Raw genomic sequence first — 27,861 nt, forward strand, 5'->3', positions numbered from 1 at the left:
AATCTTTTAGCTAATAAAGTGGACTTTTTTTAGACGAATTGACGCACCCTGTCGATTTCTAAGTAAGAGGACACAGCGCTACGAGTAAGACCCTCAGCGTACGGTCCTTGGCTTGGGTGATCTCGAACCTTCAGATTATCCAACGATGGATTGAACAAATCTACCAATGGGCAAGCGTAAGCTAAAATTTATCAAACGTACTACCGTAGCTCGCATTTCTCACCTTTGACACGCTCGTTGTAAATTTCCATCATGCTGGCCTCCACTTTGAACGTGATTTCTAAAGTGTTTGCTTCGATTCGCTCAAAAATCACCGCGGAAGCTGTAGGAATAATCCCTTTGTCGCTGCCGTAGCCTACCATTGAAAAAGACTTTCCAGCGCCTGCAGATATTTAAGTATTACTTCAAGTATTATTTTCATAATTTTTAAACTTATTGCGAACCTGTCTGGCCATACGCAAACAAACTGACGTTGAAGCCGTTCCAGGCGTGTTCAAGTACCTATTCAAGAGCAGGTCAGTCAATTGGATAGGATCCAGTGGGTAGTCTTCCCGCACCTTGATACCAATATCGTCCCATACAGTTTGTTGAGAGGCATAGGCGGGATCGGAAGACGGGACAAAACTGTTGTAGCTGTTGAACATAATGTCTCGGTCAGCCCCTTAGAAAAACATATTTGATTGGCTTGAAGTAGCACCTGTAGTCGAATGTGAACGCCTTCTCGATATTTGTCTCCGGGTCGGTGATGATCGTCTGTTGAGTCTCCCTCACCATACCTGAGTCAACTGTCAGTCTTCGAAAGTCTTTAGGGTCTCGTGGATGTCAACATACGGATGCAAGGTGTGCTCTCCATAGACTTTTCTCGCTCGTTGAACGGGCGAACACGCACCGCCACTTGCACATTCTCGGACATGATTTAATAGTTGTGGCGCGATGGCCAACGCAGCAGATTAATTTGAATGCCTGGTGACGACGATTTTCGGCTCTTATCTACTCTCCGTTTGCAATGAATAATGGTTTGTAACGGTGCCGCATTTAGAATTAAAAAAAATAGCGTAAACAGCGTCGAGGAGTGTTAAGTGCAAGTGTGCCGCGGCGGTAGAAGACACACTACATGCAAATGTGATCTGCTTCGTGCGCACAGATTCCCCACCTTGGTTTTAGTGCCCGTACACTGAAGACACCTCTTCAAGATCTGAGCTTCAGTATGACGACTGGTGAATACTCAGATCAGCTCAACATCGAAATACATGTATCATATAACCTTGTACGAATGCAATTGGCACCAAAGCTCTTTGACCACTTTGTTGTGGGTAAGTGAAACATGACACATGAACTGCCGTATTAACGTTAAATTGCTTTTTGATGCTAACGAACCTTGACTTCAACCACGGTATCAGATTTGTTGAAATCTGGTGTGGCATACACAGCTGATGGTGGCCCTACAACCACCAGCACGCACCGAGAGGGTGCACATTGGCAGAATCGAAGAGGTCTCGGCGGTGGCGGTGGGTCATTGTTCCTCCTTCTCTCGACATTGTCTCCATGCTCACACTTGCCGCTGCTCCACGCGCGCGAGCGGCGCTGCTCGCCACGTCGCACGGCCGGCGGCCGACATTCCGTGTGCCGTCACATGTGATCCGCGTGCTGTCGACTCGCCCCACGGCTGAGGTAGCCGCGGCCACGAGCACTAAGGCAACGGCCACCGCGGCCATTGACGCCGCCGACGTTGCCCCGCTGACCCAAGGCATGACGCTCAAGGAACGCCTTACGATCTACAGCCAGCTGGGCAAGTCGCGTCTTAGTGCATTGGTTGTCATGACCACAGGCGCCGGTTTCCTCATGGCCGGCGGACCCATCTCTTGGAGCACTTTTGCTGCAGCCACAGTGGGTACATCTCTGGCCGCAGTGTCGGCCAACACGTTCAACCAATGCTGGGAGGTGGAGCTGGACGCCAAGATGCAGCGCACGCACCGCCGGCCATTACCCTCGGGACGCATCACGCGACCGCATGCACTGGCCTTCGGAGCTGCTACAGCAACGGCCAGTACGGCCATTCTTGCGGCCGGGTGCAGCCCGCTGGTGGCCTCGCTGGGTGCGTTCAACATTGGTCTCTATTCGCTTGTATACACACCTATGAAGATGAAGAGCGAGTGGAACACGTGGATGGGCTCCATCGTGGGTGCCATCCCGCCAGTTATGGGCTGGGCTGCAGCCACGGGCACAGTTTTGGCGCCCGAAGCTGCACTGCACGCGTACTTACTGTACTGTTGGCAGATGCCTCACTTCTTCGCACTAAGCTGGCGGTCGCGTAAGGACTACGGTCGTGGGGGCTACCAGATGGTGGCATGCAATGACCCCACGGGCTCTCGTAGTGCAGCGTTGGCACTGCGTTACTCGTATTACATGGGTGCGATCCCGATCGTGGCTGCGCTCACAGACGCCACCAGCTACATGTTCGCCGTAGAAGGCACAGTCGTGAACGCGTACACTATCTACCTGGCTCACAAGTTCTACGCCAAACCCAATAACGCAACAGCACAGAAGGTCTTCTTGGCGTCACTATGGTATCTCCCGGTCATTATGGGCTGTATGGTGTTGCACAGCCAGCAGTGGATGGACGACGAAGAAGTTGAAGCCAAGAAGGAAGCGAACGTTTGGCGTGAGGCATTTTTGGGCGAAGTAGAGAACTTTCAGTCGCAGGATCCTTCGGCACACTTGGACGAGAGCTCCATGTCGTCATGGTTAGTCTCCAAGGTGCGTGCCGTTCGTCACAGTCTGCGAGATTTCTGTATCCACGAGAGTTTGTGGGGAGTCAAGGACGGCCAGCATCAGGCCGACGAGTCCAACGTGCTTTGTCCCGTGCACGTGGGTCACCAAGCTAAGGAGACGGTGGCCATTACAGCCCAGGCGTCCAGGAAGGACATGTAAACGTCTATGGAGAGGAAAAACACAATAAAACATTGCAAGAAAGCCCCTTATTTGCCTTCAATCTAAGCATGATCGGGTCACCATTTGATGCCCAACGGGTTCGACTGCTCCATCTTCGGAACAGCATGATACTGCGTATGTAGCACGCCACGTGCTGTGTCGGAGAATGGAACTCCGCCCAAATATTTCTCGTACACGTACTTCACAGCAGGGTTGGCAATAGGGTCACGCACTTGCAGCTCCTGGAAGCGGTTCGTGACATTGTCAAGCAGTTCCGACGCCAACAGCGTCGACTTTGGTCGGATCTGGCCGCCACCATTCAGACATCCACTTGGACATGCCATGATCTCGACGTAGTGATACGGACACCGGTTTCTCCTGATCTTCGTCATGATCGACTGGATGTTGCGGAACCCGTACGCGACAGCGAACTTCAGCACTTCTTTGCCTTCTACAACCAGCGAGACTTCACGGAAGTCCGGATTGCGACCCACAACGTACTCAAGTGGTCCGTTCACATCCACGTTGAAAAGCTCCTTGGCAGCATAACGGAAAATGTGCTCAAGATGGCCGCCTGAACTGGCATTCTGACTGCTGCCTAAGACACTGGAGCCGTCTTCAGACACACCACTCAGCATAACCTCCTCTGGTGTCAGAGTTGCGAGCTCAAGTGAAGCGAAGTCAACATTCAGCGACTCGATCAGCTCGATGATCTCTGTAGTGGCAAGCACGCAGTCCACGTCCTTGGTTGCGTCCTCTGCGTCCTGAAAATCCTTACGCGACGCCTCTAGTTTCTTGTCAAAGCACGGCATCACTGCGACATGGTAGACTTCGCTGGGTTTGACGCCATGCTCACCACTTACGAAGCGCTTGATGATCGAGCCGGCAATTTGTTGCGGCGATTTCGTCGTGTCAATGAACGGAATGGCATTCGGTTGAGACTTTTCAGCATAGCAGATCCATCCAGGACACGACGATGCTAGCATCGGCATCGCTCGAAGCGGGTCTTGCAGCGGATTGGCAGTTGTACTAGGCTCCAAGAACTCGGTCTTAGCGGACGAGACAGCTACAGAAGACGGCGGTCGAGCCCAGATAGTCTTCTGGTGATTACGGTATCTGTGCAGGAATTCTGCACGAGATTCGAGCAGTGCAAAGTCTCCACTGCATGTCGAGTCGATCACGAGGGTTACACCGAGGTTACGGAATAGCGTCACCAGTTTACGGTGGACAGCGACTACGGGCATTTCAAAGTGTGCGGCCAGCGATGCGCGCGACTGTGGCGAGAGTGTGACCACCACACGCTTGTGTTCCTTGGTGGCCAGCACGTCTAGCATCTCCTTGAAACTTTGCTGAGAGATAAGCACAGTCTCTGCAGACGTGACGCAGCCACTGCAGGCGAGACAATCGTCCAACGAAATGGTGGCTTTCTCCTGCGTTGTGGTGCGAATGATGTTGGGCTTGACAGGCTGCGGAACCGCAAAATCCGCGGCCGAGAGCTCTGTCTCCAGTGTAATTTTGGCCAAACCATTGGAGCTGCCATTGCTCTCCGACTTGTCCGATGTGAACAGTGGATTCACACAGGCCTGCGACGGCTGGATATAGTCGTTGAGATCGCCGAGGAATACGGACGCCTGTACCCAAGTAGAGTAGAGTGAGATAAATGCTTTGGTTGGGGTGAAGAACGACCGGTGCTTACCATTCTTCTGCTAAACTTCGAGTGATGTCCGACTGGTGATGCAAAAGTTGATAGTTATCCGGATCCGGATACGTGATGACGCAAACGAGATCAGCAATAAAAAATGTAAAAACGAGGTTTTATTACGATTTTATTGAGTGAGGAAACTGCGCATGCTTCTCGAAGTTATGGATACGCCCATTATGTTTTCGATAAGCTTCGACGATCGTACAGAGCGGCAGGTACCGGTATCCACGCATCCTACGCAGCAGGCTGGAAAAACGCGCTCAGTCACCTCCGTCTATCCAATTGAAGGCGTTGGCGACGACAACTTCACGGCGAGTACATGTACCGGTACTGCAAAGATCCCGATTATTATGGTACCGGTAAGAACATTAGTATACATGGGTAGTTGCTTGACTCTCATGCGGATATGAAGTTTCTGGCACTCTTCAAGTGAGTGGACTATCGATATCCTTCGGGTGCCTAGAAACACCTGCCCTTTCAAAGCGTCAAATTCTTCAAAATGCAGCGTGTAACGAGGCGAACCCGTCCATTTTTTAAATGACCTATAATCTTGAGCTCGCATCGACTTGGGGCGAATTCTGAAGCAGGGTTGAGTATTCATTTTATTGAGAAGCGAAAAGGCATACCGTTCAGACTGAACTTCAGCTACTACATTTATTTTTTAATTTCTGCTGTATAGGCCACAAACCGTAGAGCTGCAATGGATTCAACAATAATGTGACCCACGTTTTCGCTCCAAACCATTGATATGCTGCTGGTGCAGTCATTCTCAAAGCCACCTGAAATTCAGCAGCTAATCTTGCGGCAATCGTGCACCGTAGTACCGTCCAGGCTAACTCTGCGAAAGTCTCAGCTTGGCACCCTCTCAAGATGGAAAACTGCGAGCTGGACTTTGTTTCAAACTTTGACTCATCAGATTTCTTGCCATTTGTTTCTCGGTATTCCAGGAGGTTAGGGCGAAAATAAAATATTTTACAAATACGATCAGGCGTCGTGCATACTTTGCACAAGTGAATCGCCACTGGCTCTTGGTCGAGGCTTTCGAGGGGAGAGAGGAAAGTCGAGAGAAACAACCAGGCGGCACCCCGCGCCTTAAACCGCCTCATAGAGAGAGAGCGCGCAGCCAACAGTGGGGGGACGCGGCCTCCACCGTACACAGACAGATACAGACTCAAGCTGGCGGACAACAGGAATGCCAAGATGCCTCCGGGCGCCTTTGCACGACTAGCGGGGCTACTACTAGCCCTAGCAGGACTCAAGACGGCGAACGCGGCCTTCCCCGAGAGTTTTGCGTATAAATGTGAGAGTAACAAGTGTCTGTACACGACAGACACGTCCGGGACGGTGTATACAGACCCTGTGGCCTGCGTTAAAGAGTGCCGCACGTCGGATCTGCAGAATGTGGACGAAGGCAGCGACCTCTCGGACGTAGCCAGCATGACAGTGACCTCGTCACTTAACGGCACGTGCTCCAACTGCTCGCTCGTGGTCTCGTCCACCTACAATTTCCCACAGATGCTCGAGACGTTTGACCTTACGACGGCCTCTGTGGCTTCCTCGTCCTGCAATTTTACGTGCGAGATCACACTGGACACGCCCACGCTTTGGACATTGGAAGGCTCGTCATCGGACTGTTTTGCAGGCTCAGAAGACACAGACGTGGACTGCTCCAGAGACGGAAATGCCACCATCATGTCGCTGGACGCCGACGCTCTGGGAGTCTTGATGGCGGTTCGTAACAGCTACGAATTCCTAGTGGACCACGTGACGACGAGACTTGGACCAGGCACATTCTCGGAGGATACGACGCTGTCGGTAAAGTTTGAGGGAACAGGCTGTATCGCGTCGTCCAGCAACGCACAACAGGCGTTCCAGCTGGACCTCACGTCGGATTCCTACGAACTTATCGGCACATTTACGAACACGGCGATGGAAGCGACGAACCCTACTATTATGAGCTCCACACCCGTGACGATGAGTGTCACTAGCGGCGCTGTGCTCAGTGCCGGCGCCTTCTTTTTGCTCCGTGTAGCAAGTGACAAGGAAGCCGAGTTCGGAACGTTGATCGAGAATGTCTCGTCGGCTTCGATGACACTTCCAGACTCTGGAAGTTCGTCTCCAGTAGACCTGGAACTATTCGTAGGGGCGTCCAATATCTCCTTCACGATCCCAGATTCGTTTACCGGCAGTATCCAGAATGGACACACAGTCAACATCACGTTCGAGACGTTCCAGAACCCGGCCAACAACTCGGTGGCTATTGATAAAGTGTATCTTTCAGCATACCAAGGCTTGGCTTCGGCCGTGGACAACTCGCCCATCAAGTTTTACTCGCTAGATGACGCCAGTCGGTCACTCAAAGCGGCTCCATTGGATATCGTGACTGTGGTGGTATATGGCGCGTGTTTCCTGTTTTCTCTTGTGATCATCCGATGGCACGGCTTGCCGTTGACTGTGAACACGCTGTGGACAGACTTGGTGGCTATCACGGCGCTCTTTTCCTTCGCTGCGGGGACGGGAGGCTTCCTGGTGTGGGTTATCCAGCCGTCCAAGGCGTACGTTCACTGGTATACAGCTCAGTATTTCTTCAATACGGCGATGATCTTGTCGCTGTGCTTCCATTGGGCTACAGTGCTGTCGTTTAAGTGCTTCAAGAAGCTCAGTTTCACTTCCCCCGTCGTGCTGGCTTATGTGCTGCTCAATGCGTGTGTGTTGGCGTTCATTCTCGTGGTATCGAGTATGGCGGAGGAGAAGCTGGAGTGCGTCTACGACGTAAAGTCCACGTCGTGTTCGTCAGAAGAAGAGTGTGCGCTATCCATCGCTGCAGAGGGAAAGATCGTCCGATCGGCCATTGAGGAGTGCGAAATGGAGGCGTTTTACTTGGCATTTGGCACGGGATTCCTAGTCTACACGCTGATGTTGATGGTACTTGGCTGTATGGTCATGAGTCGTGGGCGAACGCTGATGCTAAACGAAGATACGTCCGACGCGCGGATCCGCAAGAGTCTCACGATCTTCTATGCAATTATCGCGACGACGTGTGTCCTATACGTGTCGGCGCAGGTCATCTACATCGCGCAGTATGTGTCTCAGAAAGGTGAGGACAACCAGCTCTCGGACGCAGTATGGTACATCTTCATCGTGTGGCTGCCACACAGTCTTCCGCCGCTTCTACTGCTCTTCTTACAGTGGAATCCAAGCACTGAGAACTTCCGACAGGACGAAGCACCTTCAGTCGACCAGAGCTCCAAGGAAGATGTGTTTAACTACACGCCACGCTCGTCTGGATCGTCCAGTCACATGCCGTACTCGAAGCTGCTACGTGACCGCTTGAGTATGGGCGATTCGCTGCTAAACAATGATGAACCTGGCAGTCGCTTGCGTCTCATTGTGCGGCTTAAGCTGCCGGCGTCTTTCGACCGTGCGTGCTTCGTGTCGCTCGACTTCTACTCATCGAAGGAGACGATTACATCCAGCAACTCGCTGCACAATTTATCGAACGCAGCAGCTTGGAAATGCGTAGGAACGACGGAGCCCGTCGGCGTGGCAGGAGAGACAGAGTCGGTGCTGACTACAGGCTCGACACACACCATTTTCCCGTTCGTCGCTGTGCTTGAAGTGCCAGTAATTGGCCCAGCGTCCAACACGTTGCTGCGCTTTATGGTGCACGCAAGTACGCTCGGCAAGCGGGAAGGGTCTTCGAATTATCTGGACCGCTCCAGCTCCAGCTCGCGCAGTCAAGACTCGTCGAACCCTCAACTCTCGTTCCAGATGACGATGTTTCATCCAGTATTGGAGTTTGTGACGTCGTCTCAGGCAGTACTAGACGCAGCAGCAAGTGGCCACTCGCTGAACATTCATCCGTCCGACGACCACACGTGTGCTATCCTCGAGGAGTTCTCGTCTTTGCAGAGTGAGATTAACACCATTTTGATGGGCAACGCCAAGAACGCCGAGCTGAGTGTGCAGACGGTCATGATGCCTGGCGATACGTCGAATCGCGACGAGGCTGCGTCGCACAAGAACATCGGCAACATCATCCGCTTCTTCCAGTACGACACGGAAGATGGCGGCGGTGGGTTGGTGGTCGAAGATCTGCAGGAGAGCGTGTACTCGAACGCGATTCCGCGTCAGTTGATCGAGTTGATTGCGGCCGAGAGACAAGAGCAGGCGGATCGTGCGCGTGAGGATCTGCACAGCTTCCTCCACCAGAAGAAGGGCAAGCAGAACATGGGTTTCTACGGCACGTTGATTGGCCAGATTCAGGACGACACAGACTCTTCGCTTGCACGTGAGTGGTTGGAAGACCGTGTGCGACGACGCAAGGAGTATGTGGCTATGCTACGTAGAAATATTCAGTACTTGGTAAACCGCGACAAGCACAAGAACTACTTTAAGGCGAGTGTGGAGAAAAAATCGACCGACTTGCGCTTTGTGCCGATCAATATGCACATCCAAGATCTGCTGATCGGACCGACGAACGCGTTCATCAACGACGAGCGGAGACGATCGTCGAAAGAAGTGTCTGCCTACGACTTCACTACGGTGGGCGCGCCTGCAGCTCACGTGTACAAGTTTAACAAGGGCGGCATCCTCTCGTACCAGAACCGACGCAAGAAAATGGAAGCCAAGATCGCAGACGCAGACTTGGACTTGTCCAAATGGCCCGAGGAAGTTCGTGAGTATGACGACCTCAAGTGGGATCTACAGCTACGTATGGACTGTGCCTTTGCCCAGGCATTAGCAGCACTCACGTGTAGTTTTGTGCGGAAAGTGGAGGTGGCAATCCAGAACCCGGACGTCATCCGTGGCGAAGATATGCTGCGTCAGATGTCCAGTTTGGGGTTCCTGTTCCAGGTGGAATCTCTGTTGTCTACACACGGCAAGGAGATCGGCATGCTGGAAGATATGGCGGGCTCAGTGGAGCATCTGAGTTGTGTGACCTTTGTGATCCAAGATGTGCGTGACAAGCCGACGAATCGCTTCTCGTTCCGCATGTCACGGCGAAAGGATGTGGCGGACGAGGCGGGCGTAGTGAAGGTCACTGTCTCGAACAAGACTGGAGCCAAGCGGTCACATATCAAGTACATTGTGACGATCCAAGTGGCTACAAGTGAAGTGGAGTTGCCTGAACGTCTGGCTGCTGGCGGTGAGATCCACGTGACGCCGGTTTTGTTCTCTCAAGGTATCAATGAGATGCAGACGATTGCTAATAACACTGAACGCGCCAAGACGGAGCTACAGGATGTCATTAACTTCCGCAGTCTGAAGCCGTTGAAGGCGTTCTGCGAAAAGTACCGTCGTCTTGTAGTCGCGATGCCTAATAGCGGCATGAGCGGCTTGTCTTCGAGTCGCAGTCGTGCCGGCTCAACTCGCTACAAGGCCATGTCGACAGACTCGACACTGACGTCTCCGCTGCGCCTCACACAAGATGAAGTAACGCAGGAGCTACGTGCGCTGGAGACGTCAATCAACGAAGCGGCTCAGAGTCTGGTGAAGACGAAGCGTACGGAGATTTTGAAGCGCTCGTCGGACTTGTGTCGGGAACTCGGAGGCGGACGTGTGACGGTTTGTAAGAGTGCCAAGGACCGTACAGCCATGTCGGTGACGCTAGAACAGGTGCGTATCCTGCAGCGTCATCACGATCTACCAGCACATCGCGTCCCAGCCACAGTCTCTGTCATGCGAAGTCACGGCGTACGTATCGAGAATGCTCTCAAGAACACGGGCAAGCGTCAGTTCGCCTTCAACAAACTGCAACGCTCGCTCTTGCCTGAGGATTATCGCTGTCCTGACCAAGTGGGTGGCACGGGTAACGTCAGCTAGAGACGCCATTCACGTTTTCAAGAGACAGAAGCCAAGGTATACAGATCTAATAGTAATTTTTGTGTTTTTTTTTCTTGGCGTTGAGTTAATATTTTCACTTTTTAGAGATCATTGAAATGCATTTGTGTGACGAAAGCTAAAGACTGATTGGAGTTGATATTTGGGCTTGAAACTTCGCTGTCTTCGGCTGCTGCAGTGGCTTTGGCGAAGAAAAGTTCTGGCCCGTGACGTGTTGGCGACGTAGCAAGTCGAACGTCCGTCTCGAGCTGGGTGCGTTTGCGAAGTTTGGCCATCATTTCTTCGTCTGAAATTCCTTTTTCAGCTGCCACTTTTTGCTTCTCGGCCAGCTGCATTTGTTAATGCAATATTTTGAGTTTCAAGAAGGAAAAAAAAAGTAAAAAAAATTGGTAGTCGCACCTCTTTCTTGCGCATAACTTCGGCAAAGTGACGAGAGCTGCTCATTTTCAGGATATCGCGAGACGGTACGAGTACGCTCATCTGTTCGCCAATGTCCGACCCGGTCGCAGAAGCTTTGGAGCGTGCTGTATCGGGCTCATCGTCACTATCTGGGAGGGTGATACCAATCCGAGCGGCCATTAACGAAGCTGAAGGCAAATGCCGTGTCGACGGACGTACTCGAATGTTATTCTCGTGAAGTCGCGGATCATTATTTGTAGTTGGCGACCACATAGCGTTGCCGTCTTCCAACAACTCGAGGTGTGCGTTGTTGCCTCCGTCCTCTGGATTGTTACCTTGTGAGTTTTCATCACCTAAACTGCCACTACCATCCACACCATCATAGCCACCGAAAGTGTTCACAGACGAGCTCGACTGACCCACAATTTCCAAGATTTTGGTGAGTTTGAGCTCCGCTGTGATGAGATATCCTGCGTGCTCACCACCGGACATCAACGATAACATGGAATTCGTCGGGATCATACCACCAGATGAAGTACTTCCAGTCGTACTACCAGAGTTATTATCCCCCAGTCCAGCTTCCAAGACATCGTCGAAAGCTTGAAGTCGCCTTGCCAACCCAAATGATCCTTGTCGAACAGCTGACATGACTCCATCGAGTCGTTCGTAGGCGGATTTGTTCACTTTGTACGTAGCTTTGGCCTGTTGAATCTCGCTCTCCAGTGTGTTGTACACTTCGCGATTGAGTTCGATACCCCCGATACCCGACGCCTTAAGTTCATTAAGCTCTCGAAGTACTAGTTCTTTCTCCTGTCGCACGGCGACTAGACGTTCCTCAGCTTGTGTTTTCTCCTTGTCCAGTGATATACTTGTAGCTGCTTGAGCACCAATCTTCTCGACCACTTCACGTAAGCTAGCGGCCCCCATCGCTAGCTTCATCTCGGATAACACGGCCTCAAAGTCAGCATTCTTTTGTGATTTCACCAAATTAGCAGCATGTAAAGCCTCTTTGTCACGTTCTTTGCTCTCAATGCACTTAATCAATCGAGCTTCCTCCTCCGCTGACAAGTCTCCACGCATCTCCGCTACCATCTCCGCACGTTCTTGAGCTCGCTGCAGCCTCCACGTCTCCATTTTTTGAGAATTTCGTGCTCGAACTTCATGATCTCCCAGTTCTCGTGCTCGAGCCTTCCGCTCCACTTGCAACTGCAATTGCACCTCCTGCAAAAACTGAACAGCACGGCTTTTACCGACCTCGAGTTGCCTGCACAGCGTCTTTACCTCTTCGACTTCACGTTCGCTACTATCAACTGCTGTGGCCATACCAGAGAGCTGTGAGTCAACGCACAACTGAGTGGTTTGTAAGCGCCTGATCATGTGTTCAAGCTGCCGCCGCAGATGCATTTGCTCTTCCATACTGGCTGTGCACTGAGCAATATGTTGCTTAATCTGATTATTCTTCTTGGACACGGGTGTATCCTGGTTCTGTATCTTGCTCAGAGTTTCGTTTTCGAGCTGTAGAACGCGTAACTCGTCCTGATGACAGTAAAAATTTTTTAGTATCTAATTAACATAAGAAACAGTAATATGACAATCGTACCAACAGTTTATGGAGGTCTCGTTGTCTTCGATCTACCGTAAGCTTGAGTTCGTTAAATTTCCGAGCGTTGTGATGCACTCCGTCTTCCAGATATTCAATGTCTCGTTGGCCAGAATCGATCTCTGGAGTAGGATTGCTTGCGTTTCCGTCGTGTAAACTTCGGTTTGAGCTCGATAAGCCACTGTCTCGTCCAGGCAACATGATCGGCGTGCTGGTCTTGCGTACAGCCTCCATGAGCTCGCGTTTGTGCGTGATCTTCTTGAGCTTCTGAGTGGCGAGACCACTTTTACTTCCATTCACACCGTTGCCACCGTTGTTACTCGAATACATTTCATAGGCTCCTTGAGCGGACGTCTCGGAAAGCGGCAGTAATCGCATCCTTCCTGTTAATCCACTACGCTTCTTCGATTGTTTGTCAGTGCTCTTCAAGGGCGTGTTCTGTCACGCAAATTCAAGCGAAATTAACACTAATTTCCATTGCATAGCGTACTGACACGTACCCCTGAAATGTCGGTAAACTCGCTGGCCATGTTGAAAGGATTACCTCTTTTGCTTCACCAAAATGCACAGAGCTCGCGTTCCATGTCGATTCTAAACAATAGGTCTATCGGCTGAAACGACCACTGCAAGTGAATGTGCAAAAAATAACTTGCGGTGCTTAAAGTTAATGGCCTCAACTCACTGTCAATATCGAGAAATGCCAGACTCGCCAAGCAAGAAAAACATGCCATCACCTATCCAGAAGATGGAGCGGGACGCAGCAAATAATATTTGGACTATTTGGTACGCGTCTCAGTATGGCAAGCATAAGCGCGTGCAATCGCTGTTGGATCGCAACGCTGTTTCATCGATCGATGTTCAGGAGTTTGTACGTAAATGAAATTTGGAACGGATGAAAATGGTTCTCACCAATGTTTTTCCTTATTTCTTTTAGAGAACGCAATGGAGTCCGTTGCATTTTGCATGTCGGTACGGACATAGCTCTCTTGTTGCCTTTCTCGTTGCACGAAAGGCAAATGTGGATCTACGAGATTGGCAAGGGAATACACCTCTTCATCTTGCCGCCGGGTGGGGGGATTTGGACTGCGTCACATTGCTTTTAGAGGGGGGAGCTGATGTAAGACGGACCAACAACAGTGGTCAAAGTGCACTAGACGTCGCAGTTTCCTTAGCCCGCAAGGATCATGTTCGACTGCTGAAAGATTGGAAGCCGCTGGGTCTCAGTCCTGAAGGTTTACACTCTCCTCTTAAAGATGCTATTCCACTTGATGCGGCTAATACTTCAAGCTTGCAACAGAGCTAGCGGCGTTCCGACAGAAACTTATCGCCAATAACACGGCGGTGATCAAATTTGAGCGCTCACTCGTGGAAGAACCCAACGCGAATATTAGGTTAGAACTTCAGGCACTCCATTTCAAGCGTCAGTGCTACGGCGAAAGTCATCCTGGACTTCTAGCGACGTACAACAAACTCGTAAATCTTTACAGGTAAGAGTGAACTATATGTCCAGAAAAACGAATAAGAGGAAACTTTGAATGAGTAGGGACAATGGAAAAATAGCCGATGCTCTCTCCATGGCCGACCATGGACTCACGTTGTGTGAATCTACATACGGCCGTCGACATGCCAATACTGCTGGATGGGTTAGTGCTCTCGGCGAATTGCTGCTCTTACGAGAAAACTATGACCAAGCGATTCATTGCTTTGTAGAGGCGTTCAACACGCTTTCCAGGTTGGACTTTTGTGTTAATAATCCTAGGATACACTGCAGTAGTGTAGCTGACTTGAAGGCTGTGAAGCTTGCAAGGAGAAACTGATCACGAGACGATACTTGCGCTGGAAAACTTAGCCATCGCATGTGAGCAGGCAGGGATGTTGAAACTTGCCGAGACACACTTGAAAACACTGCTACGCCTTTTGATGGAGAGATAAGGTGGAGGCTACAATGCCAAACTTTATCATCTCAACGTGCGACTTGCTTCCGTGCTCATGGCCCAGGTAGACTGACTGACTTCCTCTTAATTATTTTCTTACATTTATGCTATTGTTTTTACAGAAGCGAGTGCGAGAAGCTCGAGCGTTGTACGTGCAGTGCTTACCGCATGCTGAAAATCTCTTCGGAGGTACAGACGATCACACTGTGGCGTGCACTGACGATCTAGGCAAATGCTGCTTCATGCTCGGCGAGTTCGCGGTGCGTGGCTGCAACAAGGGTGGGATGCGTTTCGAGTTTGCATCACTTGTCAATCTGCTGTACAGGAGGCAGAGAAGTACTTTAAGCGCTCACTAGCGGCCATCGCTCGTCTACCAGCTCCACGCATCACCGACAGTCAAGAAACAGTATCGTCTTCGACCCGACAGGACCGATTCCGTCGGGCGCAGAGCAATTTGGCCATGACAACCGTGGCTGCAAAGTCCAGCAGTGCAGTGCACGCACAACTTGCATGCCTAGGGTATCTTTAAAAGTCGTAATCGCAAATGGGACTATTATTTTGTGAGAGAATATTAATTGAATTCTTTTTCTTGGCGCAACTTTATTATGGCAACATAAACCGTGTTGAGCCAGCCATCCAGCCATTTGATACCCAAGCAGAGCAGAGAAATATGTCGGAGAAGGCGCCGCAAGTGCTGGGCGGCACGCGTCCCAACATCGACGAGCGTTTCCACCTGAAGGGTGTGGACGAGAACGAGGAGAACAAGGCGCCGGCACCGTCCATCTACACACTGCAGGCTGAGGACGATGTGCCGGAGGTGACGACCATGGAGAGTCTTTGTATGAACTGTCACGAGGATGGCACGACCAAGCTACTGCTCACCATGATCCCATACTTCCGCGAAGTTATCCTCATGTCCTTCGAGTGTGAACACTGTGGCTTCAAGAACAGCGAAGTGCAGTTCGGCGGCAAGGTGCAGGAGCAAGGAGCCAAGATCGAGCTCGAGCTCACCGACCAAGAGGTGCGATGGGCAACATAAATGCAACATCCTATTAAGTACTGACGTTGTGACTATTGCTGCAGGACCTTAACCGTCAGCTGATTAAAGCCGATGCCGGTGTTATCTACTTCCCGTTGCTGGACTTTGAGATCCCACGCGAGACGCAGCGAGGCAGTATTAACACCATTGAAGGAGTGCTACAAAAAGCTATTAAGGATCTGCGCGAGAACCAGGAACATCGTCGTGAGATCGACCCTGAGACCACCGAAAAGATTGACGAGTTCATCGCCAAGCTCGCCTTGATGTCGGCCGGTATCACGCTGCCATTCACGGTGGTGCTAGATGATCCGTCGGGCAACTCGCACATTGAGAACCCTCACGCACCTGCCGCAGACTCAAAATTAAAGGTCACACACTACTACCGCTCGGAACAGCAAGACTTGATTTGTGGCCTGCAGCCTAATATGTCCCACGACGCTCCGTCGCAAGCTCCGCGTGTGCTTCCGCACCGTAATGAAGGTCTGGATAAGTTCGTGGACGAGGCCAACATCGCCAAGAAGGAGGTGATCCAGATCGCTGCCGACTGCTTCGCGTGTCAAGCGCCGGGTTTTTCGTGCATGTGTATGACGGACATTCCCCACTTTAAGGAGGTGATCATCATGTCGTTCAATTGCGAGGCTTGTGGCTTCAAGACCAACGAAGTGAAGGCTGGTGGTGCTATCCCTCCCCAAGGCGAACGTATTACACTCAAAGTGGACCCCAACAAAGACCCAGATGTCATGGATCGCGACATCCTTAAGGCTGACTCTGCATGTGTCAATATTCCCGAGATTGAGCTGGAGATGGCACACGGTTCGCTTGGTGGCCTGTACACGACAGTAGAGGGTCTGCTAGATAAGGTTCGTCAGAACATTGAGGAAGGCAACCCCTTCGCCGTTGGTGACAGTGACGGCGGTCGGTCACTGTTGAACGCCTGGCTGGCGCGTCTTGACGCGCTGAAGCGCGGTACTGAGCCCTTCACGCTCATTCTGGAAGATCCGCTGGCCAACTCTTTCATCTACTCGCCATTTGGAGCGGCTGAGGACGATCCGTACATGACGGCGGAGAAGTTTACGCGCTCCGAGTACGAGGACGACGTGTTGGGTATTTCAGACATGAAGGTGGAGAACTACTCGACTGAAGTTGGTCTGAACAGCATCAGTGAGGAAGAAGAGGCGGAGCCTATTCGTAGTGACAAGGAGACCATGGGTGGCGGCCGCGCTATCGACCCGTCCAAATACCACCCGAACCCGGCGGCCGTCATGGAAGTGCGACAGAAGCTAGAGCAGGAGAAGAAGCAGCAGCTGTAGGATGAGGCGGCAATGGCGGTGAGCTCCAAGCAGAGAGGCTGGCAGAGCCCATGTGACGAGCACCCGCCGTTGCGAATACGTACCAGGCACTCTAAATAGATGACTACTTTTTTGCCACAATTTCATTTTAGTCCGACTATTTTTCAAATTTGAATTGCGCGCCATAAATTACAATCTGTAGCAATGGTGGCGCAACAGAGCGCTGCTGCTTCAGATCGAGATGGCGGGAGCACAGTCCACGAAGCACTGACGATGGAGGAAAAGCTGCGGCGCTGGAAACAGGCCAAAGAAGGCAAGCAAAAGATCACCCTTCACCGTAGAAACAGCGCTGCAGTGATCAAAGAAAATGATCTTTCGGAAACAGGAACTGCAAAGAGGAAACTTACTGATCGTAGAAGGACAACTACGGAGAAAGCGCCGGATATGTTGTGTCTTCGCTTCCCTGCAACCAGGAAACCTCGATACTCGGCTTCTATTCGCCATGCACCGTCAACCTCCCGTCCGATGCCAAGGATACTGGCAACAAAGCGTGCGGTCACTCCGAAGTCAGCGCACAAAGACTTAGGGAGTGCTGAGTCTCCTATTATTATTGAAGAAATTCCAGAATTAAGCCTTGACCGAAGTGATAAGCGAGCACATTCTCAACAAGTCAGCAAGGCGAACACTGCTCTGGAAACGAAGAATCACGTGGAGCCGAACCAGAATTTGTCAACGCCGGTTATTACCGAGAAAAAGACACTGGGACGACTCACTACCGACCCTAACAGGACTAACGGCTCACGCGGTGTGCTGTGTAGCAGTCCTAAAATTCTTCAGATGTCTAAGGAGGATGAAGACGTGCGTACCCCACTTAACAATAACCCCCTAAAGCAGAGGTTCGAGTTGGTAACACCCTTACTCAACTTAGCGACCAGAGACATACCACCCGCTACCATCCAGCCTGTAATAGAACCAGCACCTGCAGCAACACCTCAATATTGGAACGTTAATCCAGCTTTGGACAAGGAGAATCAGGCCGAGGCACTCGTCCCAATTAACATTCCAACTTTTACCGTAGAGAAGAGACCCGAGCTCCTCGCCAAGGTTCTTATCAAAGCTGCAATTGGCTTCCAGAACCAACAGCGAATGGCAACAGCTCTCAGCATTTTCAAGCGGGCGTACCACGTGCTTCCCAAAATGAGCTCCAAATTGGTTGAACGGTTAATGCAACTCGAGCGTGAGCACCCGGCTGCAGCTGACCAAGTTCCTTCTCAAGAGATGTCCACTGCTGCATACATGATAAAAGTTCTCGAGCACGACTTGTTGACCGTTTTGAACCACGGCACCATCAGGGAACTCACAGAGCTACATGCGATCGGAGCCAAGCGAGCTGAATCAGTACTGGAAAAACGACCATATCATCAACTCCAAGAACTGCGACGGGTGCCCAGCATCTCCGTCAACGTCATCGCAGGACTGTACCAGCACCATACAAGCTGGGAAAACCATCTCTGGTAAAGTTGTGATATTAAACGTTGAAACGCTAAAACATTTTTTAAAATGTAGCCATCTCTCTTTCTCCTTCTCATTCGTCAAAATCCCCAATAGCGTAAGATCACGATGGCGATGGCGTGGCAGCTCCAGGAGCAGGAGGAGGCTCGGCGTCTGCGCGCCTTGTTGCAGCAACAACAGCAAGAAGACGAAGAATCTCGACATCTGCGTGTTGGATTGCGTCAACATGGTGCTTCTCGTTGGGAAGACGTGTGCACGGACGCCAGCTTCGTAGAGCGCAGTCGTCGCCGCAAACCCGGCGCAATGAAAGCTCAGGAGCGATATTTACGACGCGATATCCACTGCGGCATAGCTTCATGCTCTACATGTCGTCAGGCGCGCGCATTACTACCGGCACATGCGCTGCCGAGGGTTCAAGACGGCGACGAGTACGTTGTGCCCGATGCCTTTAGTCTACTTCAATGCATGGAACTTCTAGAGGAGGAGACGCTCTTTTGTCGCGCAGCACCACGTCTTCTGGTGCTAGAAAGCGTACTTCAGTCAGCTCTGAGACTGGCACCAAGCCGCGACGCCTCTAGACTCAGGAAATTCTTCCGAGGCGAAGACCAACGCACAGGAGGAGGCGTCAGCGTCTATTTGTTCCCAGATCAACACCATATCGAGACTTTCGTTGAACCAATAGCTTTGGATGAACTGCAATCAGTACGAGACGACCGAGCAGTACTGAAAACTGTGGAATGGTATGCTGCACAGAGCCATTTACCTCGTCAAGCCAAGGTTGTGTTCATGACGAGAGATGTCGATACCTCGGTGAGTATACAACTTGCAGCTTCGGTGAACGCTCAAGCAGTCACCTGCGAGTCGTTCTTAACGGAGAGACTGCCACATAATTCAGCAGATACGGCGTTCTTACTGGAACTAGCAGCTAACACAGCCGAGGCGGTGAGATATGAGGAAGCGCAGCGACTTCCAGACGAATGTGGAAACGTTGTCGGCTCCCAATCAGAATTTCTGCCACATTTGAAGCCGGTACAGCTAGAAGAAGCGCTAGCACACTCATCTTCTCGGATTTTAGCCGGCAAACTCGAAGTGAGCACTCACAACCCGATGGAGGCCTATGTGCTGATCGAAGCGCCCCATGCAGTCGAGAAGGTGTTTGTCTTTGGACGAGCAGCGATGAATCGTGGCGTCCATGGAGACCGCGTGGCTGTGGAGATCCTCCCCAAGGCACATTGGCGTGCACCACAGAGCGATCGACTACTGGTACACTACACACAAGACGAAGAACGTGAGCGCGAGTCCGACAGTGTAGAGGAAGCGGGCGAGCAAGAGTGTGGGGCGATTCCAACGGGACAGATTGTGGGGATTCTCAGTCGCTCGCCGAGGTATCACGTGGCTACAGTCATCGCTTCTACTGTCAGCACAGGAGACGACTATGCGCTTGCAGTCCCAATGGACCAACGTCTGCCCAAGGTCCGCATTCGCTCGCAACGACTGGATGCGCTACTGGATAAACGGCTCAAAGTGGTGATTGACAGCTGGGCTGCGGATAGTTCGTATCCGAATGGACATTACGTTGGGATTCTTGGCACTCCTGGCAGTTTACAGACGGAGTTGAGCGCGTTACTTGTGGATAACGAAGTGGAGGAGGCGCCATTCAGTGAAGCAGCACTCGCTTGTCTCCCGTCCAGTGAAGAGTGTCCCATTGACATCGAAGGTGGCTGTGTGGCGGAGTGTTCGACCGCGAAAAGACCAGCTCGTTGTGGGTTATTGAACTGGGAAGTCCCCGAGGAGGAGACTCCACGACGTCGGGATCTACGTACAACCCACCGGGTCTTCAGTGTTGATCCTCATGGATGTCAAGATATCGACGATGCCATGTCCATCTGTCGCTTACCCAATGGCAACGTGGAGCTGGGCGTGCATATCGCTGACGTCTCATACTTCGTAGAGCACGGCTCCGCATTGGATCTCGAAGGTAGACGTCGTGGAACGACGGTGTACTTGGTGGGACAGCGACTTGATATGCTGCCGTCCGTACTTAGTGCTGACTTGTGTTCTCTTCATGAGAATCGAGATCGCTTTGCGGTCAGTGTCATGTGGGAATTAAATGGAGAGACGTACGATGTCGTGGATAACTCGACGTGGTTTGGTCGGACGATTATTCGTAATTGCTCGTCGATGACGTACGAGCAAGCTCATCGCTTGTTACAGGATGTTAATGCCGATGTTGACGATGTACCAAGACGTGGATCAACAAGGTCTCAACCTCATAAGGACGAGCATGTTGAGGGTGTTGCTGGTGGACGTATTCCTCTACAACTCCAACAAGAAATTCGCGAAGACCTGCGCATGATTACCGATGTGGGTCGTCGACTTAGTCGTACACGAGGCTCTCAAGGTGGCTTGGATCTCTCGAAACAAGAGGAAGTACGTTTTTCTTTGAATGTCTCGGAGTTGGGGCAAGAAGATGTGGAGATTACAGTGAAAGAGAGTCTGGAGATTCACGGTACTATCGCTGAGCTAATGATCTTTGCGAACTCGACTGTGGCTCGCAGACTCGTGGAGTGTTATCCAACCCACGCGTTGTTACGTCGCCATCCACCGCCGTCCGGAGACCGCTTCACACAGCTCGTTCAATTGGCCAAAGCACGCGACGTTGTCATTGACGCTACCAACAACTTCACACTGCAGCAATCTCTCGCAGCTGCTGAACGTTCAGGACGTATGGATATCAAGACAATGTCGCTTTTGAAATCTCTTGCAGTGCGTGTAATGACGGAGGCTGAGTATGTGAGCTCGGGTGCAGTGGCAGCAGGCGACGCAGCATCTGCGAATGGCGACGTCACTCGGTTTGCGCACTACGGTCTGGGTCTGCAATACTACACGCACTTCACGTCTCCGATTCGTCGTTATGCCGACGTGATAGTGCATCGTCAGCTCTTAGCGTCGATTGCAGCTCCAAAGACTCCCTTAAAGTCGACATCCCAACGATATACAAGCATTGCTGCACCGTTGGTGCTGCCAAAGACACTGACACCCTCAGTATTGGACGCTGAAGACGATGAAGACTTCCTAGATGACCTCATCTCGTCTGTAGACAGCCAGCTACAAGTGGCCACCGCTCCAGCTCAAGACGTGGCAGTAAACGAGGCAATTATGGACAGAAGTACCCTCTTCCCAGCTGAAGAACTGGTGCCATTGGCTCGCCATCTCAACAAGAAGAACCGTCAAGCTAAACTTGCAGCTCATGCTTGCGACGCGCTGTTCTTGGCCTTGTACTTCAGTAGCCACACCGTGAAAGTCCCGGCAATTATCACAGCACTTAAGCAGAATGGCTTCATCGTGTATGTGCCCAAGTATGATCTCCGCGCGCCAGTATATCTTCGTGACAAGAGTGGTGTCGTGCAGATGGACCCGCTGCTACTAGGTGTCCGTATCATCGACACTGATCCAGCTACTGGCGCCTTCGCTGGTGCTGAATGCATTCGTTGCATCCCTCAAGCGCAACTTATCTGGGATGATACTGATCGTGAGACTCTCCAAGTTGTTGCTCCAGGCGATGTACGCACAGTGTTCCACATATTAGACGAGGTGGAAGTCCAAGTGTCTTGTGATCTCTCGGCTTCCGGTGCTCGTATACCTCAACTCCAGCTGCTTCTCGTCGGTCGTGCAAGTTCCACTCGCAAGAAACACATCGCGTCGTCCCTGTCAGAACTGCAACGTGTTGTTCAAACCAAGAGCGAAGCTGACAACGTCCCGACCACTGACGTGTCAGAGCCCAACACGGTCGTAGACCCCTCGTCGAATCTCTACGAACTTCTGTTGAATGCCTCCAACTTGTCTCCATGTACCAAGCGTCCCCCACGACGGACACCAGAACACGAAGCAGCAGAGAAGAAACCTGGCTTTAAACGTCGAGGGCCTGGCCGTTTAGTCTTCGGACACTTCTCAACTAACTCGCGTCGTCACTACCAACACAAACTCGCTCAATACATGGATGAACGCTCCGAAGCACGCGAAGAGGAGCTGCGAATCCAACGCTTTGCCAGCGGTTCCTCCGCTATGACGTCGGCACAAGAAGCTCGACGTGCTGAGCGTGAAGCTCTCGTTCGCACACAGAAACTCGCAGCCGAGAAGAGACACGACCGCATTAATCGGCGCAACAAGGCCAAGTAGAAACCACAAGACACTGGGAAAAAGTTCACCAATTTTTCTGCTTTTCTGCTAATCTTTTGGGGGACTAATTAAGTCCCTGAGTTTACTTAGAGCTCAGTCTCCTTGACGATCGAGACGTTGCCGCTGTTAAACTGCGCTGACAGGAAGCTATTGTCGTCCAGACTGTCCATCTCCGAGTCGTCCCCGTATCCCTTGCGGTTCATCATGGCCACGAACTCCTCGAAGCTGATGACTCCGTCTCCGTTGGCGTCCACATCGTTGATGACTTCCTGCGCTTGCTCTTCACTGCCCATGAACTGTACGAGATCAGCCTTGGTGATGTGGCCCGTGTTGGTCGTGTCGAAATAATTAAATGCGTTGATGAGATGCTCCTTCTGATTGGCCAAGTTACGCTTCATGGTAGCTGCCAGGAACTCCGGGTAGTCCACCAGTCCGTCGCCGTCAATGTCGATGCCCTTTACCAACTCCAAGACCTCTTCTTCAATCATACCAAGACCAGTATCACGCAGTGCTTCCGCTAGCTCTGACACGGTAATGACCCCGTTTCCGTCGGTATCAATCGCCATAAACTGGTTCTTCAACTCTGCAATCTCTCCTTCAGTAGCCAAGTCAGCAATGACGCCAAGTGCGGCCTTCTTGAGCTTGTTGTTGCCCGTGAATCGCTTCAGACTCGAGAAGATGTTCGGGTTCAGCGTCATACTCGATCTCGGAGCCGAGCCCGAGATCCACGGGTGCTGTAGCACTTTCCTCAGCTGTCAGACGCTTCGATGGGTCCACTAGCACAGTGGCTGATCAGATCTGGCTACTGATTCCACTGGTTACTTTCGGGGGATTCAAGATCTAAGCCACCGGCCGCCCCGCCAGGGGAGATTCGCGGTTTGCGTTTGGCCTCGAGAAAGCGGCGGTTTTTCCCCCCCCACCAGATATTAAACTAAGGGTTTCGCTTTTTCCCCACACATTCCCCGCGTTCTTTTTCTTAGGGGGCGACCCGCACCCCTCTCGCGGAAAACATGTTTTTTTGGCGTTTTAACCCCCGCGCGTTATATTCCGGAACCCGCGGGCGTCCCATTCGCTTTTTTCCCCGGGCGGGCCCGGCCCAGACCAGACCCAAAGTCAATGACCTTCAGCTCGGCATCTTCGGCTTTAGTAGCGAACAAAAAGTTCTCCGGCTTGAGATCACGGTGGCAAATGTCGCGGTCGTGGCAGTGCTTGACGGCGTCGCAGATCTTGCGGACGAGTACAGCGGCGTCGGCTTCGCTGTAGTGGCCACGTGCAATGATACGGTCGAAGAGCTCTCCACCGGTGCAGAGTTCCGTCACTAAGTGGAGGTGACGGTTGCCCTCACACACGTCGTAGAGTTTGATGATGTTCGGGTGGTCCAAAGTCTTGAGAATGCTAATCTCGCGACGCATCGTCTCTGGACGACTGACTTTGGCCTTAGGGATGGTCTTGATGGCTACTTTCTCACCGGTTACCTTGCTCAGACCCACACGCACTGTGCCATAGTGACCGTGGCCCAGCTCCTTCTTCTCGATGTCGTAGAATTCGTTCACGTCACGCAATTCGCCCGTGATCTGTCAATAATCACGCAGTTTGTGTCAATTTGTGATCTATTCTTGTTAATAATTCACCAGCATTCTGATAACTTACCAGTTCTTTGAATGCCTTGCGCTCGCGTGTCTGCGGGTTGCGGCGCACGGCCGCCGGTGCAGCGGGAGGCAAAGGGGCGCTCGCTGGAGCTGCGGCCTGTTGCGTGGCTTGTGCAGTCTTTTGTTGCTGAGCGCGACGGTGTGATGCGTTGTTGCGCTTGCCGTGTGGCCGCACATTGGCGCCACCGGCGTTGCTGCTGCTGCTGTTGCCCATGAAATGGGGGATCTAGTGCTCGTGGGAGGAATCTGGAGTGAGGGAGGCCGGCGGTGTGATTTTTAGTTCCCCTCGATAAAGCGATCGGATGGGTACAGAAATTGGCGCAACGTTGATGCAACGTAAGATGCAGAATCCGGTAGAGTATCCGCTCGCAATGCGCATTGACGAGGTCGCAGCGAGTTTATCACGCATGCATTCTTGAGAAAGCTTTCGTGTAATGCACCTCCAATTCCATGCACACTGCATCGGTACTATACATGTTGTACATGGACTTGGTCGCTTCCTCGATTTCAACTGTTGGTACGAGATGTACTAGCTAAAAAGAAAGATTGGAACAATTGACGTTTGGAAATAGCGAACACTCAAGATGAACCCAGAGCTAATGTCATGAGGTGACAATTATGGGTGCATCGATACTACTTAAGTACAGTAGATACCATCAACGCTCGATGCCTGCTTTTTTTGCCACAAAATCCACGATTACCGAGCGCGTGATTTTCACGTTAGCATATGCGCCCAATTGTTTATGCCTGAAGATGAAGCCATTTGCGAGACACCATCAACTTGTCGTGAACGGCTTCGTAAACGCACGCCAAATCACTGTGGTGGTTGCGGTGGCTGTTTGTCGGCGCCTTGTACGTGGATTCAAGACAACAGTGTCTGCGGGAACAGCAGTAACGGGCTAGCGTTTGCCGGCAAGTTGCCCGCTTCGAACTCCTCCTGCAAGTGTAGCAAGCTGGCCATGCGCTGGGGTCCCGTTAATACAACTGCAATGTTATTAAGATGTCAACGCAGCATAGATAATTGTATGGGATTCAAGGTCGTCGAGCAGTCAATTATTTTATACTTATTACACAATAGAAAAATAATATTCGACTCGACACAAAGCACTACACGGACTGGCGATTCACAACTTCACTTGCCGTTTCCACCGACCAAAAGCACCTGTTGCCTTCAAAAAGAGCAGCATCTCCAAATGAAGCGGGATCATCCGAGTGCGATGATGAGAAAGCAGGTGCTTGGCCTGAGAGAAGATCCTCTCTGACGTAGGAGGAATGAATTTGCAGTAGAGGGTAGCCCTCTACTGGCTGGTACGTATGTGAGTCATGAATTTTATAAAAACAAATAATTGCCGAAAAATTGGAAATAAATTATTGAATTTTGAGTTTCACCCTACTTAATCAGTTTTCTAAGGGATATTTTATACTTTATCCCTAGTACTTCAGTTTCACCCTACATAATCAGTTTCTTAGGGATATTTTACAATTTATCCTCAGTACTCAAGTTGTATTTATTTATTTGCCCATGCGGAGGGGTCTGCAGGCAGCAATAGCGATTCTTGTTGCTTTCGCTTAGACGCACTTGTCTTGGCTGTATATGCTGCAACAGCTCGTGGCTTCTTTTCTCGATGTCCATGAAGCAATAGTCGTCTCTCTCGGCTGCACTTTGGGCCATCCGCCTGTCTGTCCCAGCAATAATGCAAAATTTTACTTTATTTTAAAATTTATTAATTTTATATACTAGTATCACTTTTATTTTTTCAGAGCGCCAAAGTGTTCCGCAACAAAAACGCACAGCATGATGAACTGTGCATTCGTCAAAGCCTCCGCAACCTTCTTGCAACATTATGTAGTACGATTAGGACTCAAACCGGACGGCACCACCCCCTTTGTTGATGCAAAATGCCGAAGGAGGCTGTGCGTTGAAGTACTACGATAGATGACGGTACAAATCCCGATCCTATTCTCGATCATTCGCACGCCAATGCGGCTGTGTTGCACTCTGGCTTCGCGACTGCAGCGGGACCGAGTGCAAACATACTGATGTTTGTATGCATCGATACATGGTTGGCAGTGAGCCACTGCACAAGTGATGCCGCAGTGGACGGCATCTTACTGATGTCTACTATAAACTTACATGAAGATACTATGAGCTAATCTACGCTGGCGCTCGGGTGTGTGGCAGTGTTTCACTTCAGCTTTTGCTATCAGCAGCAAACAGCTGCCCCACACCAGAATGCCACGGTCCTGTCGAGCTTTGCCCCGGTACTTACTGTGTTAAACGTACTTTTTTTCTACCTGTTCTTGTGTCTACTGCTACTATAGTGTCAGTTTCCCCATGGTACCTGCTCTAAGAAGCGATACACAGCTTGGGAGCAGCCCCCCCTGCGTCACCTCAGGCTATGAGCCCAATCAGGGCGCAGGATTCGGCTGACGTGTCAGCTGGTGGTGACACACCACAGTCGCATTACGCGGTTGAGGGTCTCATTTGCTCATTGGCTTAAATTACGGATGGTCAACCATTCGTCCGTAGGTTGCTTTAAGGTATTCAAGATTTTCATTCTGCGGAAGACCCAAACCAACGGCTGCCCCAGACAGAGGAACAGCACAGCACAACAGCACACCGTCTGTGGAGCAAGCGAGCGCTGGCGAGAGGAAGCCGGCATAGACAGCACTTACCCCGGCGGGAGATACGATGACTAGGAACTGGCGGAGTACACTAAGGCACTGCGCAACTCCCCGGACATTCTGCTGCCCAAGCTCGTGACTAAGGCCGATTACAAGGCGTGACGCAGCGAAGTGCCGCTACACTTTGAGCCACGTACACTAGGTGCTATAGCGTACGGTGGTGAGCGCTTTGACGCTACGCTCGGATACCAGAGACCCAAGTTAAGCGAATGGTACTGCGCACGCAAGAAGAAAACGTTCCCGACTCTCGCACTGTCGTTATCGGTGGACTTGAGGTGTAACGGGGTTACATGGTGTGGAGCACACAGGGGTACGAAGTACCCGGAGAGTTAACAAACGCTCAGTACATAAGTTGGAGAGTTAACAAGGTCTCTCAGTACGTTGGCTGAAAGCCACACGTTATGCATTTGATGAGGTGTTAACTTTGAGCCCTGGTCTTGGGCTGTAAGTGTCCTTTGGATAAGGAACTTAGTATTAGTGACTCTTTGAGTCGAACGTCTTCCTCTGACGCTAAAGCTACGGCAGGCCCGCTGCACTTTGTAGCACTTGTAGTCAATTCCGCTCCTGAGTCGGTTGACTATATCCTCTGCGAGGATGGAACACCCCGTGTTCGCGAATTTGCCCCCGGCGCAGCAGGACGCGCTTACTAAGCTTATGTCCTTGCTTGGCCCGGAGGGCGTGGCTCATCTTGCATCGCAAGGTCCAGAGGCGGTCACTGCCAGGCTGGAATCGTTCTCCCGCTACGAGAACGCGCTCTTGGAGCATGTCCAAGAGAAGATGAGCGCCGCAACGGCGGCGGCGTCGATGACGCGTGAAGAGTCTATGAGACTGAAACCGCTCAAGGTGAGCGTAAAAACCTTCGAGGGGAAGGATGGAGAGAATCTCCTTCTCTGGACCCGTGAGGTCGAGATGGCCATGGGATCGGCCCTGCTCCAGTCTGAGCATCAGCGCGTGGCGCTGGCTATCTCCAGGCTTGGAGGTCGCGCTCGTGAATGGGCACATACGTGCGGCACGTCTGTTGACGCTGCATTTCCCACTTGGGATCAGCTGAAGCAACAGCTTTCGCGCGTGTTCGCGCCGCCTAATCAGGCGTACCGT

The 27,861-nt window shown here is 51.5% G+C and overlaps 9 protein-coding genes across 9 annotated transcripts; 5 read left to right on the forward strand and 4 right to left on the reverse strand.

Annotated features, from left to right (window-relative positions):
- Window positions 1-29: 29 nt before the first annotated feature.
- PITG_12263 (kinesin-like protein) lies at window positions 30-913 on the reverse strand (the record flags this gene model as incomplete). The annotated part of the gene is made up of 6 exons (XM_002900821.1): window positions 30-160; window positions 224-382; window positions 444-501; window positions 558-633; window positions 698-776; window positions 832-913. 6 exons carry the CDS (start codon window positions 911-913, stop codon window positions 30-32), a joined length of 585 nt encoding a protein of 194 aa, XP_002900867.1.
- Window positions 914-1,492: 579 nt separating this feature from the next.
- On the forward strand, window positions 1,493-2,931 carry PITG_12264 (protoheme IX farnesyltransferase, putative; the record flags this gene model as incomplete). Its single annotated transcript, XM_002900822.1, has 1 exon — window positions 1,493-2,931. One exon carries the CDS (start codon window positions 1,546-1,548, stop codon window positions 2,929-2,931), a length of 1,386 nt encoding a protein of 461 aa, XP_002900868.1.
- A 388-nt stretch (window positions 2,932-3,319) lies between these two features.
- On the reverse strand, window positions 3,320-4,630 carry PITG_12265 (nuclear prelamin A recognition factor-like protein; the record flags this gene model as incomplete). The annotated part of the gene is made up of 3 exons (XM_002900823.1): window positions 3,320-3,329; window positions 3,433-4,562; window positions 4,628-4,630. The coding sequence occupies 3 exons, from the start codon at window positions 4,628-4,630 to the stop codon at window positions 3,320-3,322; spliced, it is 1,143 nt and encodes a 380-aa protein (XP_002900869.1).
- A 1,203-nt stretch (window positions 4,631-5,833) lies between these two features.
- PITG_12266 (inositol-3,4-bisphosphate 4-phosphatase, putative) lies at window positions 5,834-10,529 on the forward strand (the record flags this gene model as incomplete). The annotated part of the gene is made up of 1 exon (XM_002900824.1): window positions 5,834-10,529. One exon carries the CDS (start codon window positions 5,834-5,836, stop codon window positions 10,457-10,459), a length of 4,626 nt encoding a protein of 1,541 aa, XP_002900870.1.
- Window positions 10,530-10,560: 31 nt separating this feature from the next.
- Window positions 10,561-13,006, reverse strand: PITG_12267 (uncharacterized protein; the record flags this gene model as incomplete). Its single annotated transcript, XM_002900825.1, has 4 exons — window positions 10,561-10,806; window positions 10,877-12,412; window positions 12,477-12,914; window positions 12,977-13,006. The coding sequence occupies 4 exons, from the start codon at window positions 13,004-13,006 to the stop codon at window positions 10,561-10,563; spliced, it is 2,250 nt and encodes a 749-aa protein (XP_002900871.1).
- A 215-nt stretch (window positions 13,007-13,221) lies between these two features.
- On the forward strand, window positions 13,222-14,766 carry PITG_22957 (uncharacterized protein; the record flags this gene model as incomplete). The annotated part of the gene is made up of 8 exons (XM_002900826.1): window positions 13,222-13,344; window positions 13,411-13,708; window positions 13,774-13,963; window positions 14,020-14,208; window positions 14,276-14,334; window positions 14,416-14,474; window positions 14,536-14,663; window positions 14,736-14,766. The coding sequence occupies 8 exons, from the start codon at window positions 13,222-13,224 to the stop codon at window positions 14,764-14,766; spliced, it is 1,077 nt and encodes a 358-aa protein (XP_002900872.1).
- A 314-nt stretch (window positions 14,767-15,080) lies between these two features.
- PITG_22958 (uncharacterized protein) lies at window positions 15,081-16,759 on the forward strand (the record flags this gene model as incomplete). Its single annotated transcript, XM_002900827.1, has 2 exons — window positions 15,081-15,431; window positions 15,494-16,759. 2 exons carry the CDS (start codon window positions 15,081-15,083, stop codon window positions 16,757-16,759), a joined length of 1,617 nt encoding a protein of 538 aa, XP_002900873.1.
- Window positions 16,760-17,240: 481 nt separating this feature from the next.
- Window positions 17,241-22,079, forward strand: PITG_12269 (DIS3-like exonuclease 1, putative; the record flags this gene model as incomplete). The annotated part of the gene is made up of 6 exons (XM_002900828.1): window positions 17,241-17,293; window positions 17,557-18,252; window positions 18,305-18,347; window positions 18,377-19,060; window positions 19,214-21,814; window positions 22,047-22,079. The coding sequence occupies 6 exons, from the start codon at window positions 17,241-17,243 to the stop codon at window positions 22,077-22,079; spliced, it is 4,110 nt and encodes a 1,369-aa protein (XP_002900874.1).
- A 436-nt stretch (window positions 22,080-22,515) lies between these two features.
- Window positions 22,516-24,292, reverse strand: PITG_22959 (protein kinase, putative; the record flags this gene model as incomplete). Its single annotated transcript, XM_002900829.1, has 3 exons — window positions 22,516-23,181; window positions 23,551-24,003; window positions 24,080-24,292. 3 exons carry the CDS (start codon window positions 24,290-24,292, stop codon window positions 22,516-22,518), a joined length of 1,332 nt encoding a protein of 443 aa, XP_002900875.1.
- Between the last annotated feature and the right edge of the window lie 3,569 nt (window positions 24,293-27,861).

Source organism: Phytophthora infestans, genomic scaffold (assembly GCF_000142945.1).
Source record: "Phytophthora infestans T30-4 supercont1.24 genomic scaffold, whole genome shotgun sequence".
NCBI lineage: Eukaryota > Oomycota > Peronosporomycetes > Peronosporales > Peronosporaceae > Phytophthora > Phytophthora infestans.